At 41.9% G+C, this 14250-nt stretch overlaps 1 protein-coding gene across 1 annotated transcript in view; it reads left to right on the top strand.

Annotated features, from left to right (window-relative positions):
- Nucleotides 1–1340, top strand: part of LOC122803845 (extracellular calcium-sensing receptor-like) — a 130941-nt gene extending 129601 nt beyond the window's left edge. Inside the window, exon 7 of the mRNA XM_044073527.1 lies at nt 951–1340. Within this exon, the coding sequence (XP_043929462.1) occupies nt 951–1340 (390 nt within the window). The remainder of the gene's footprint in view (nt 1–950) is intronic.
- The last annotated feature ends 12910 nt before the right edge of the window (nt 1341–14250 follow it).

Raw genomic sequence — 14250 nt, 5'->3', positions numbered from 1 at the left:
TTAAAGGCATAGCCAGGGTAAAGTAAACTAAAGTGGAAGCAATACAATTATGATAGATATACTGCTTCAACACACAACTAGTCATTGTATTCATAGTAAGTATGAACTATATATTCTGGATACAACAATGTATTGTAAGTCAGCAGTAAGCACTGAATGTCTGAAAGTTGGTTTAACATTGTCTATATTTGTTGGAGTTATTCTAATGACACAGTCAGTTAGCCAGTCTCCTTGAAGAATTTGAATTTATATTACTTGATAAAGTAATGTTTAAACCTTTTATTAAATGTAGATAGAGCCTATAATGGTGTAACATCATTAGAACATGGAATGACTAGTTTAGTGAAATATCTTGCACACATGGCTATAGTCAAGTGGAATCTGTTTAGTGTGAGATTTTAGCATTGCATAGAGTGTAAGAGGATTTATGTACAGAAAGTTTATTGCTAAGGAGAGGGCAGTACCTGTCATTAAGTAGTTTAAAAGTGAGTGTATTCAGCAAGTAAGTGAATCTTGCTGCAATAAAGAGCTCTTGATCTCCTTCTATTCATATGCTGCAGTATCCATAACATGTGGGAGTCCACCTCCGGTTGACTCGTACGTCCAGCCATTTTGCCAAAGTTAAAATGCTACTGCGAAGGTACGTGTGATGGCCTGCATCTCCCAGAGTACATTGGCCATAAATGGATGTCGGGCATAAAGCGGATGTCAGCACGTACCTACCTCAAAACGTTTCTGCCACCTGTTTGACTGCCAGCTCCAGTTGTTGTTCACTTGGAAAGTTGCCTTGTGCTTTGTCTGTGTTCAGATAAATAGCCCATAGGGGTTTTCGGTTAACTATTTTGCTACTGTGTTTTCTTGTGAGTTAGTGTCAGGTAGGAAGGGCAAGTGTCAGTGTGGAAAGCAGATTCCACATAAAGACTCACATGAGCTCTGCTTATTCTGCCTAGTCCCAGAACACGACCATTCATCATTCATCATGCGAGATTTGTAAGGCCTTCATCCCTAAAACTGTTAGGAGCAGTCTCGCTTCTCTTAGATTGTTCTTAGAGAATCAACATCTAAAGTGCCTTGGGCAGGACATGGATCTGACGTCGGAACCTTTGGAAGAGCCGCAAACCAAGAAGGCCAGGAAACCTCAGCTTGATCCTATAGCTGCTCCCTCTATTCCGGCTGCTCCTCCCAAGGCTGATGAAGGCTCAGAGGCTGCATCAGAAATCACAGAACCTCCTTTGACTGGTACCTTGGGGGAAGCTGTTATGGAGATTGCTAGCATGTACCAGAGGGACTCCCAGGCATCTGACCCAGGTGCCGGGGGTACCATGGCTTATCATTTCTGAAGGCCCACGTGGGGTTACTCAAATAGTAGTTCAGGAAGACGTTCTCTCAGACATCATTGAATGTCACCCAACATCCAACTCTCCACCATATGTCAGGGGCACCAAAGAAGAAAAGACAAAAAACTAAGCATATTTCTTCAGGCCAACAATTTCTACCCTCCAACCAAGCCCCTGACTGGCAGGCCTTTATTCAAAACCTTTTCAATGCTTTTATGGCCTTACAGCATACACCAGCTCCTGTCCAGACCCTTCTTTACCCCACTCCTGGGAAAAGGCCTCTGGAATACTTTTCCTCTGAGGATGAAGACTCCTCTGGGGGTGAGTCTCTAACCTACTCCTCACAGATTACTTCTCCTCTGGGGTATGCTTCCCCAGAGGAGGAGTCTAATGGAACATATTCTTCTGGGGAAGACAGCACGTTTGGGGAGACCATTGTGCAAATGAAAGATTTTTTCAAATGGGATTGCAGTCAAGTCTCTGAGACACAAAAGAGGTATTGTGACCTCTTACAAATGGAATCCCCTAACCCCTCTGCTATTTCCCCCATCCTGCCTACCTTTTTGGATACATTTCTTTCTGCTACCAAGTCAGCATGCTCCCAACCTCCTGCCTCTAAATGCCCTGATAGATTCTACAAAGTGCCTGAGGATGCTAAGTTCCTCTTTAAGGCCTCATTGGCTGACCCATCCAGCATTTCTGTAGCTACAGATAAAACTTCTAAATTGCTTTCCTCCACTTCCTTGCTCCCCTTGGATAAGGAAAACAGAATTATGGAGAATTTGGGCAAATAAGCTTATACGTCTGCCACTTTGGCTGTCAGAGCCATAAACTATCAAACACATATGGCCAAGTATTCATTGGGTCTTCTGGCAGATGCAATTATACAATTTGCAGAATTACCAGATTCCCCATAACAAGGCCAAAATATCTAGCATTCTTAAGTCCTGCAGCCAAGTAACTAGACACTCTATAAAATGCAGTTATGATGCTGTGGAGGCCTCTGACAGGGCAGCAGCATCAGGATCGGTCTTAAGGAGGTATTCATGGCTTAGGCTGCAGCCTTTGCTGGATGATATTAAAGCCAAACTAATGGATGCACCCTTAGACAACAAGGCCTTATTTGGCTCTGCAGCTGCTGAGCTCTTTAAGGCCTTTCAGGAAAAGGGGAAAGAACTACAAGACCTTAGGCACATTTTTCTGTCTCCTGTTCCTTGTTTTCAGAGGAATTACCCAGCAAGGACAACCTTTGTGAGAAAACCTTCTACGTACTTCCCTCGCAAATGGAAAAAGGATACCAGAAAGCAGGCCTCCTCTAGATCTTTCACTTCAACACCTACACAAAAGCAGCCCTTTCAGGCCAAACCTGGTAGTCTGTGACTACCAGGCCCTAAACCCATCTACCCCTCTCTCTCTTCACCTATCCCTCTCCCTCCCAGCTTGGAAACAGATTACCCAGGACTCTTGGGTCCTTACCATCATCAAACAAAGTTATTTCATGGCTTGGGAATCCAGGCCATCCTTCAGAGGAATCCCACACCCCCCGGAGACAAAATGGCCTCCTTTCCCCAAGTCCTGCATTTCCTGCTATCCCAGGGTACCATCCAAGAGGTGCCTCCAAATCAAAAGGGAAAAGGATTCTACTCCAAAATATTTCTAGTCCCCAGGAAAGAAGGTCCCTGAAGTCTTAGCTTAGACTTATCCCACCTAAATAGCTTTCTCAAGGTCCCTTCTTTTCACATGCCAACTCTTCCTACACTCCTTCCCATGATCCTCCCTCAGGCTCATGGTTTCATTGGACATAAAGGATGCCTACTTGCACATTCCAATCCACCCGCACTTCAGGAAATTCCATCAGTTTTCTGTGGATTCTTCACACTTTCAGTTCTGTGCTTTGCCATTTGGACTCTCTCTATCTCTACAGCCCCCAGAGTATTCACAAAATGTCTTGCCCCAGTAATAGCCGTCTGCAGAATGGGGGGTATTTAGATATTCCCTTTCTTGAACGATCTCCTCATCCAGCCTTCATCCCCAGGGTTGTTACAAAAGCATCTGGACTATACCATGTCCCTGCTGAAGAGTCTGGGGTTCACCCTAAACCTTCAGAAATCTTCTCTGATCCCCTCCCAAGACCATGTCTTCCTGGGCTGCAGAATACTCACGGTCCAAATGATGGTCTGCCTGCCCCCAGAACAAATTCTGTTCCTCACCACTTATTTTCAGGGACTAATTCCACTACAGTCTCTGTCTGCCAGAGAATTCCTGTGACTCCTTGTATTCATGGCTTCCACCATCCCCATGGTACCCTTGGCAAGGCTGCACATGAGGAAATTTCAGTGGTTCCTGAGGACAGTCTGGAAACAACGCCTTCATCCTCTACAAGTTGTAGTCCCCCTCTTACCCTGTTTAACAAAATAACTAAAATGGTGGATTTCACAAATTTCAAAAAATCCGGGCCTCCCTCTCCAGCCTTTTCCCCCCAACCAGGATCTGTACACGGAGGCATCAGCCACAAGCTGGGGTGCAACCTTAGAGAACTGGAGGGTGAGAGATGTTTTTACCCCTCCCCAGTTGAGGGAGCATATCAATATCAAAGAAATGAGGGCCTTGATTTTTGCTCTACATATGTTCAAGCACAAAATCCTACCAGGAGTGTTAAGATGGTTCACAGATAAACACCACATTCCTTTGCTACATCAACAAGTAAGGGGGGACAAAGTCCTACATCCTTTGCAGATTGGCTCTGTATGCATGGGAGATTGCTCAACAGAGCCAGGTTTCTCTACTAGCTGTCTACATCCCTTCAGTTCAGAACATGATGGGAGACTCACTAAGCAGGTCCATGACCCAATCTCATGAATGGATGTTAAACAAGGGTGTGTTCCTGGACCTGATTCATCAGTGGGGTACTCCTCAGGTAGACCTGTTTGTCTCCTCCATGAACAGACAGGTTCTCATATACTGCACCAGGATACACACCCCTGGGGCATGGAAGGTGGATGCGCTTTCCTTTCCTTGGAAGGGGATTGTGTGTAAGCCCCCCTTCCCTCTTCTTCCGAACGTTCTACTAAACATTCAGAAAAAACAATCAAAAATCTTGCTGTTGAACCCCTTTTTGCCAAGACAGCACTGGTTGCCCACTTTTCTATCATCTAGTCATGGGTAATCACACAAGTTACCCTTTAGGATGGACCTACTCACACAGGATAAGGGAACTCTCATACACTCTCAGATATCCACCCTGAACCTTACCCTGGTGGTGATGGGGCTTTGATTCTCTTTAGACAGCTTTACACTGAGGACGTGTTATAGGTTCTGTCTGCAGGAGGCCAGGAACCCACTACCAGAAAATTCTATCTATCCAAATGAAAGAGGTTTTCTGTCTGGGGTTTAAAACATAGTTTACTACCACTGGCTGCAGAACCACCAGTGGTTCTGTCTTACCTGTGTGAACTGATGAAAACTGACTTGGCATATTCTTCCATCAAAGCACATTTATCTGCCATCCCAGCATGTTTACCTTTGACTCCTCCCTTGGCGTCCAGGTTGGAAGTCAAGTTATTTCTGAAAGGAGTTCTACACATTAGACCACAAAGGAAAACAGTTCCTCTCTCTTGGGATCTCAGTTTTGTGTTAGAAAAGCTTACTTTAGTTCCTTTTGAGCCACCTAAGGACTTTTCTCTACAGCACTGCACATGGAAAACTGTTCTCCTGGTAGCTATTACCTCAGCTAGAAGGGTCTCTGAACTGCAAGCTCTCATGGCATCACCCCCTTCACAGTTTTTCATCAGGACAGGGTATGCCTTCATGCCAACCCTTCTTTCATGCCCAAAGTAGTGAATGAGCTAACCCTAAATCAGGCCATTAGTCTCCCTACCTTCTTTGCTTCTACACAATCCTCTAATAAAATGATTCTTCACTCTTTGGATATACACAGACAGCTCAGATACTACTTGGCCAAGCCCAAGCCCATAAGTCAGATAAGATCTTTATTTCTTATCACCCAAAAGCTTTGGGACATCCTGTTTCCAAGCAAACTATTTCCTCCTGGATTTCTAAAACCGTTACCATTACATTATGTTCTACCATGAATGGGAAAGTTCTCCCATGTCCAGTTATGGCACACTCCACTAGGGCTGTGTCTTCTTCTGGGACCTTCTTTAAAGGTCTGGATACAGTTTCCATTTTGGAGGCAGCTACATGGTCATCTGTTCACACCTTCACCAAATACTACAAATTGGATACCATCTCCAGATCCAGAGCATGATTTGCCATGGCTATTCTGCATGGATTATTGGAAAATATCTCTCTTCCACCGCCCAATCCTTCTGTCCCATAAGCTTTGGCATTCTCACTCATAATATGGATATTGCAGCATATGAATAGAAGGACATAGAATACAGTAGTTGCATAAAATCTTACCACAACCATAGATGTCCTTCTCTTCTATATGCTTCAGTATTGTTCTCCCCTACCTTCCCCCAATACTTGCCTGACCTCTGGATACTCACTCCCTTCAGGCTGGTGTTTGGCAGCATTCAGTTCTGAGGTAGGTATGTGCTGATGTCCGATTTATATCTGACTTCCATTTATAGCAGATGTACACTGGGAGATGCAGGCCATCACATGTACCTTCGCAGTAGCATTTTAACTTTGATAAAATGGCCGGACATACAAGTCAACCTGAGGTGGACTCCCTGATGTTATGGATACTGCAGCATATAGAAGAGAAGAACATCTATGTTTATGGTAAGATTTTACACAACTATTCTTTCTCCCTAAATAGAGGTGCAATGGAAGAGCATGTGATGAGTTTGTTTATAAAATAAAAGACATTTTTGGTGGTCTGGAGTAATGACATGTTGAGCACTGAGAGACTGGCTAGTAGAGGTAAGGCATATTCTAATCTAGGGGTTAAAGATTATGCCTAAATATGCAAAACAAACTTTTCTTATGGATACAAACACTTTTCTGTGTAAAAAGAAAAGTTGATTTTGCAGTCTTTAGAAAAATGTGGAGTTTTAAAGATATCTTCCAAACTCAGAAGACTAAACATACGGGGTCATGTTTACAGCATTAATATTAGTGGGCAGGCACTAATCATTATTTTAATTTTTTTTGCCAAACTGTTAATTTAGCAGCTTGACAATTATATAACTAAGGCACAATTATTTAGTGATGCAAATGCCTCCTGCCTGCCCATTAATATTAATGGCATAAACATAGGTCTGTTCATTTAGTCTTCCACTTTTGGAAGAATTACTTAAAACTCTGTATTTTTCTAAAGGCTGCAACATTCACTTTTCTTTTTACTCAGAAAGTATTCACATGCATTAAGATACTTGCAAACACTTTTTTTTGTGTGTAACAAGAAAAGTCTGCTCCATGCGTTTAGACACGATCTTGAAGAAATTTATTGCAATGACTTGATGGCCTTCATATGTAAGAGAAAGGTTATAGACCATTTTTAGTTCCTGATAAACTTTTAGGATTGTCTTGTTGATGAGACTGTAAAAACAGAGCAAGTCATCTAGTACAACCCCTAGATATTGTTGCTCTTTGGTGTGAGTGAGATGGGCCCCTTAAGGGTCATATCCTTCCCTACTTTCTTCCAGTTCCCTGCACTATCTGAATTATCAATAGTGAATTACCTGAAAATGATTTTGTGTAATGGCTGTACACACTATGCCTCTCCACATCTCTTCTCTTAGCAAGAATTTATCTGCTGTACTATAATTTGCTTGCTTTCATTTCTCAAGTATGCCAGTTTATACCTCTTGAGTGCTTCACTTGTATAGCTAACTACACTCATTCCTGATTTATGGAAAAAAGCAGTTACTGCATAAAGGAAATATAGCATGGCATACCTGCAAAAAAGCACTATCAACAAATCATGAGCAATTTCTTATGCTGAGATACTAAATCAGTATAACTAAAAACTAAACAATGTTCATGTGTCTGTGAATTTTCCAGCCTGAATTTAAATCACTATTAACTGCATGAAAATCATTCTCTCTAAAGTCTGCACTTCTGCTTAATTTTACTGCAGAAAACTCAGTTAGGTACTTTATGTCCAATCAATACTTCCGCGGTGGTGCAGCGGTAGCATTGCTGCCTCACAGCAAGAGGTTCTCCCGTTCGATTCTCGGTTGGAGTGCGGGGAGTGCCTTCTGTGTGGAGTCTGCATGTCCTCCCCACTGTTGGGTGGGTGTTCGAAAGACATGCGTAAATGGGCGTGCCTTCGTTGAAGGTTGAACGTTGAGCTGGCACCTCAGTGTTCGTGAAAATCTACTGCCAATCATTAGTGGACTGGCGTTCCGCTGTGGCGACCCCTAACCGGGAAAAGCCGAAAAACAACAACAACAATGTTCTTGCTCTTTGAAATATATCTGAGTTCTCTTGCCATGGATTGCTTAATAATAGTTTATTGTAGTGAGTAACATATAATATAATAGCAGCAGATATAAATGTCTGTTTTTGGGACAGCAAGTTTGAAAGAATACCTGGCCTAATCAGTTTCAGATTAATGTGCAGGTTTTAAATACATCACACATACATCAGAACTTAGACTTAAGGACTGTAAAGACTATGGATCTTGGTAATAGGATAATCACTGGAGCAGGTATATTTCCTGCATATGGAACTGATAACGCTATTTAAAAATTATATAAATTAGACAGTTCCTTATGCAGGAAATATACCTGCTCCAGCAACTGTGTAAATTTATTTTGGCCATGGTTTCAAAAAAGTTTACAAAGCTTTTTATTGAAACAATGACTCAGTAAATACTGGCAAACTCTGGCAAAATGCATTGCAGAGCTTTGACCCACCAGATGCTGCGATGCAGTACCACAGAGTTACAAAACACTTTAAACTTCCACAATGTCATTTGAGTACTTACTGGTGAAGCAATGGATATTTTAGTTTGTGAAAGTTAAGTTTAATTCTGAAACTTGATGAATATTCTCAATGCTTGGGCAACTTCAAACATGTAATACCAGTGGCCAACATCAACTATAAAATATGTGGTAAATTGATACAAAATGATGTAATATAATAGTTGCCTAAATTTATATCTGAATATCATTTTGTTTTGTTCCACGATCAAACATAATAATGACTCATCATTAACTTTAAACAATAATATACACCCACTCCAGTAACCATAACATTCTTGTAGATATCACTGTTATATCATCTAATACTTGCAAAGCTTTTAAACAAAGCAGGAAACAAAATTTATTTTTATAGCAGAAGAAAACTAAACCTGCCTTTGTAATGTTTATAGAACATAACATTTTCTTCTCCCATAAAGTTCAAAAATGTTGGTACTAAAACTAATCAGAAAGTAGCAAAATGTAGCTGTGCAGAGAAACAGATAAGATTCCCAGCGTAACTTTATTTTGTGCAAAATGCTAAATGTAACACCAAATAAATACTTGAAAAGAAGAAACTAATCATCAACAAAAAGATATGTATTGTTGATAGTTGTAATCACTTTCATTTTACATAAATAACATCAGACTTCTTCATACTAGCAATTGTAGTAAGCATCTATAACAATCCCTTGATGCAAAAAGGCTTTGTGAGATGCAGAAGCCTTATCACAGAAGCCTGACTGATTCTTAGACTGCTCTACTTCTGAGGTTTTCCCCGATGTGAGTCTCAGTGCACAGAACAGTCTCATGTGAAAGTCGTATGTTAGTGTGGCAGTCTAGGGTGAGTGGATAATGTTAATTAACCATGGTGTCTCCCCCAAAAATATCCACAGTTCACAATTTGCTTGGCTGTGCAGTGGTGCAGCGGTAGCATTGTCGCCTCACAGCAAGAGGTTCTCCTGTTTGATTCTCAGCTGGAGCGCCTTCCGTGTGGAGTCTACATGTCCTACCTGTGGTCGAGTAGCGTTCGAAAGACATGCATGAATGGGCGTGCCTTCGTTGAAGGTTGGGCATCGAGCTGTCACCTCAGCACCATAAAAATCTATTGCCAATCATTAGCGGACCAGAGTTCAGCTGTGGCGACCCCTAACAGGGAAAAGCCGAAAGAAAAACAACAACTCTAGGAGAAAAAACTGAATGCTGTCAAAAGACAGCAGTCACTCATTCACTTCTATGAGAGTACTCACAGTGCAGGTAAGTCCAGTGAGGAAATAGGAATGTGGAGATGTCAATGTGTGTATGTGTGAGGACATGAATGGACATTTCTATAGGCATATGACTGAGGTTGCATGAATGTGTGAGCATCATGTATCTGTCTGAGTGATCCTGTGTATGTGTTGGAGCATGCATGCAGGTGTGTGGGTGAGTGTTATTGTGAGTGTGCCTGAGTGCATTGGTTTGTTTGTGGATGAGTAGATGTAGGTGTGTATGCACTAATTTCTGGGAGGTTTTGCATGTGTGTGTATGTGTGTGTGTATATATGTGCATGTGTGTGTGCCTTTGTTAACATGATACATGGCTGATAGAGAGAACAGTTCAGACAGCACAGTGTTTGATTTTTATTGTAGCTATTCCTGCCACTGAATAAGAATTTCTCACTGTTGTATTACTTGACCAGCCCACATTGGACAATTAGCATGGATGGGGAGACTTTTATTGAATCCTAGGGGATGTCTTGTTGCGTGGCAATTATTGACTAGCATTTCTTCTTTCCCAGTGTTTGCTTAGTTTTTGATTTGACTTTATCCAGTGTTTATCATTTTTTTCCTGTGAGCTGTTTGGGTCTTGTTTTCAATTATATGCTAAAGATATAACTTAGCTCAGCCTTCTATATTTTTCTGTGCAGTTTGAGTGAAGCTTGCAGTTATATTTCAGCAACAGAAAAGCTGTATCAAGCTGTCTTAAATATATATTTTTTTAAATAAAAATGATGCTATGTTCTGTATGTCTGTAGAATATATTGTTTCAGTGAAAATGCTGTTAGAATGTGAAAGCTGTTTTTTAAATGTCCACAATGTTTGCATCACAATGCCAAGAGGTTTGAATGCTATTCTAAAAGTATACATTACTTTATTTTGACTTTAGCAGCCCACCAGAGATACGTGGCTGTGAAAACAGGAAGCCTTACATTAAAACTGAATCCAAACAGGAAATGCAGGACTTAGGACTCTTTCAACCAGAGATAAAAGTGGTTAAATTCATCATGCCTTGTTTTGAAGTGTGCACAATAAACTGATGCTCTGGGACAGAAGCTCAAGACTGGAATACATTATCAGTGGTGAGACTATGCAACTGCTATATCAACTTGTGAGTGAGAGATAGATAGAATCCAATAATTCTTTAGATACTGTTAGTAACAGGACCTTTTTAAGTTGATATGCAGGCTTTTCTTCTATGCTGCCTATCAGTTTAAACCAATTTAATTTACAATTATTTTTGCAAGCATACAATTCCTTGTGCATTTAATTTTACAGTGTCATCATCTTCTTTTGGCTGTTCTCGTTAGGGGTCGCCGCAGCGGATCATTTGTTTCCATTTCTTCCTGTCCTCTGCATCATGCTCTTTCACACCATCCACCTGCATGTCCTCTCTCACCACATCCATAAACCTTATCTTAGGCCTTCCTCTTTTCCTCTTACCTGGCAGCTTCATCTTTAGCATCCTTTTCTCAATATACCCAAAATCCCTCCTCAGCACATGTCCAAACCAACGCAATCTCGCCTCTCTTGCTTTCTCTCCAAACTGCCCAACCTGAGCTGACCCTCTAATATACTGATTCCTAATCCTATCCATCCTAGTCACACTGAGTGCAAATCTTAACATCTTTAACTCTGCCGCATCCAGCTCTGACTCCTGACTTTTTGTCAATGCCACTGTCTCCAACCCATATAACATAGCTTGTCTCACTACCCTCTTGTAGACCTTCCCTTTCACTCTTACTAGTACTCGTCTGTCACAAATCACTCCTGACACTCTTCTCCAACCATTCCACCCTGCCTGTACTCTCTTCTTCACCTCTCTTCCATACTCACCATTACTCTGAACTGTTGATCCCAAGTACTTAGACTCATCCACCTTTACCAACTCTACTCCCTGCATCCTCACCATTCCCCTACCCTCCCTCCCATTTACACATATATATATTCTGTTTTAGCCCTGCTGACCTTCATTCCTCTCCTCTCTAAAGCATATCTCCACCTCTCCAGGGTCTCCTCAACCTGGTCCCTACTCTCACTACATATCACAATGTCATCTGCAAACATCATAGTCCACAGGGCCTCCTGTCTGATCTCATCTGTCAACCTGTCCATCACCACTGCAAATAAGAAAGGGCTCAGAGCTGATCCTTGATGTAATCCCACCTCCACCTTAAACATATCTGTCACTCCCACTGCAGTCCTCACCAATGTCACACTACCCTTTTACATATTCTGTACCACTCTTACATACTTCTCTGCCACTCCCGACTTCCTCATACAATAACACAACCCCTCTCTAGGCACCCTGTCATATGCTTTCTCTAAGTCCACAAAGACACAATGCAACTCCTACTGACCTTCTCTGTATTTCTCCAACAACACTCTCAGAGCAAACATTGCATCTGTAGTGCTCTTTCCTGGCATGAAACCATACTGCTGATCACTAATCATCACCTCCCTTCTTAACCTAGCTTCCACTACGCTTTCCCATAACTTCAAGCTGTGACTGATCAGTTTTGCACATCACACTTATTCTTAAAGATAGGTACCAAAACATGTTTTCTTCACTCCTCAGGCATCCTCTGACTTTCCAAAATTTCATTAAACAATCTGGTTAAAAATTCCACTGCCATTTCTCGTAAGCACCTCCATGCTTCCACTGGTATGTCATCTGGGCCAACAGCCTTTCCATTCTTCATCCTCTTCATAGCTGTCCTTACTTCCTCCTTGCTAATCTGTTTCACTTCCTGATTCACTATCCCCACATCATCCAACTTCTCTCCCTCTCATTCTCTTCATTCATCAACCCCTCAAAGTACTCTTTCCATCTACTTAACACACTCTCCTCACTTCTGAGTACGTTCCCTCACTATCCTTTATCACCTTTACCTGCTACACATCTTTCCCAGCTTTGTCCCTCTGTCTAGCCAATCAGTGCAGGTCCATTTCTCCCTCTTTAGTGTCCAATCTCTCATGCAACTCTCCATATGCCTTATCCTTATCCTTCGCCACCTCTCTCTTTGTCATGTGCCTCATCTGCTTATGCTCATGTCTACTTTCTTCATATCTTTGACAATCCCACTTCTTCTTCACCAGCCTCTTCCTCTGTATACTCTCCTGTACTTCCTCATTCCACCACCAGGTCACCTTGTCCTCCTTCCTCTGTCCAGATGTCACACCAAGCACCTTTCTAGCAGTCTCCCTTACTAGCTCTGCTGTAGTTACCCAGCTATTCGGTAACTCTTCACTGCCTCCCAGTGCCTATCTTAACTCTTCTCTGAACTCCACCTCACAATCACCCTTTTTTAACTTCCACCATTTAATCCTTGGCACTGCTTTCACACTCCTCCTCCTCCTCATCTTTTTCGTCACCAACGTCATCCTACAGACCACCATTCTATGCTGCTTAACTACACTTTCCCCTGTCACCACTTTACAGTCTCCAATATCCTTCAGACTGGCCCTCCTACATAGGATATAATCCACCTGTGTGCATCTTCCTCCACTCTTGTATGTCACCTTATGCTCCTCCCTCTTCTTAAAATATGTATTACCACAGCCATGTCCATCCTTTTCGCAAAATCCACAATCATATGACCTTCTGCATTCCTCTGCTTAACACCATACCTACCCATCACGTCCTCATTCCCTCTGTTCAATTCACCAACATGCCCATTGAAGTCCACTTCAATCATTAGTCTCTCACCCTTGGGTACACTCACCACCACTTCATCCAACTCACTCCAAAATTTTTCTTTCTCATCCATCGCAGACCCAACTTGTGGAGCATATGCACTAACAACATTCATCATTATATCATCAGTTTCAAGCTTCATAAACATCACTCTATCAGACACTCTCTTCACCTCCAAAACACTCTTGGCATACTGTTCCTTTAGTATAACCCCTACCACATTTCTCCTGCCATCCACACCATGATAGAACAATTTGAACCCACCTCCTATACACCTGGCCTTACTTCACTTCCATCTGGTCTCTTGCATGTACAATATATCAGCCTTCCTTCTCTCCATCATATCAGCTAGCTCTCTCCCTATACCAGTCATATTGCCAACATTCAAAGTTACTACCCTCACTACTACACTCCTAACCTTCCTCCTCTCTTCCTGCCTTCGGGCATGCCTACCCATCTTCTCCTTTGGCCAACAGTAGCCCAATTTCTGCCAGCACCCTGTTGGCTAACAGTACTGGTGACAGTCGTTGTTAACCTGGGCCTCAACCGATCCGGTATGGAAATATGAAATGTTCTCTGCATAAAGTCATTTGGCAGAGGTTTTATGCTGGATGCCCTTCCTGACGCAACCCTCCCCATTTATCCGGGCTTGGGACCGGCACGACGAAATGCACTGGCTTGTGCATCCCCAGTGGCTAGGTTATTAAAAAAAAAATAAAAAAAAATGTAATTTTACAGTGTACATTACTTAATTTTTATTTATTTCTACTAAAGAGTGTTATTATTTTAACTCCAAAAGTTTGTAGTTACATTTTTTAAAGGTATGTGTGAACACCTAGTGATGTCATAGCTATTGGCATATATTTTATGAAGAGTGATTGATTAAAGCTATTGCTGCCATGCAGATATTTAGTGATTGGTTTACTTTAAGGGCAAACTATAATTATGTTCTTTGTGTGCCAGATTGTCCTGGTTGATGGCAGCGTGTCACTGTGAAGTCAGACGAGGGGATATTTTTACTAAAAACATAATTAACAACTCCTGAAAAGTAGTGTGTGTGTGTGTGTGTGTGTGTGTGTGTG

Source organism: Protopterus annectens, chromosome 6.part0, assembly GCF_019279795.1.
Source record: "Protopterus annectens isolate FY-2018-M chromosome 6.part0, PAN1.0, whole genome shotgun sequence".
NCBI classification, from domain to species: Eukaryota; Metazoa; Chordata; order Ceratodontiformes; family Protopteridae; genus Protopterus; species Protopterus annectens.
Note: the sequence above shows the minus strand (reverse complement) of the source record. Positions and strands in the feature narration are given on the sequence as shown.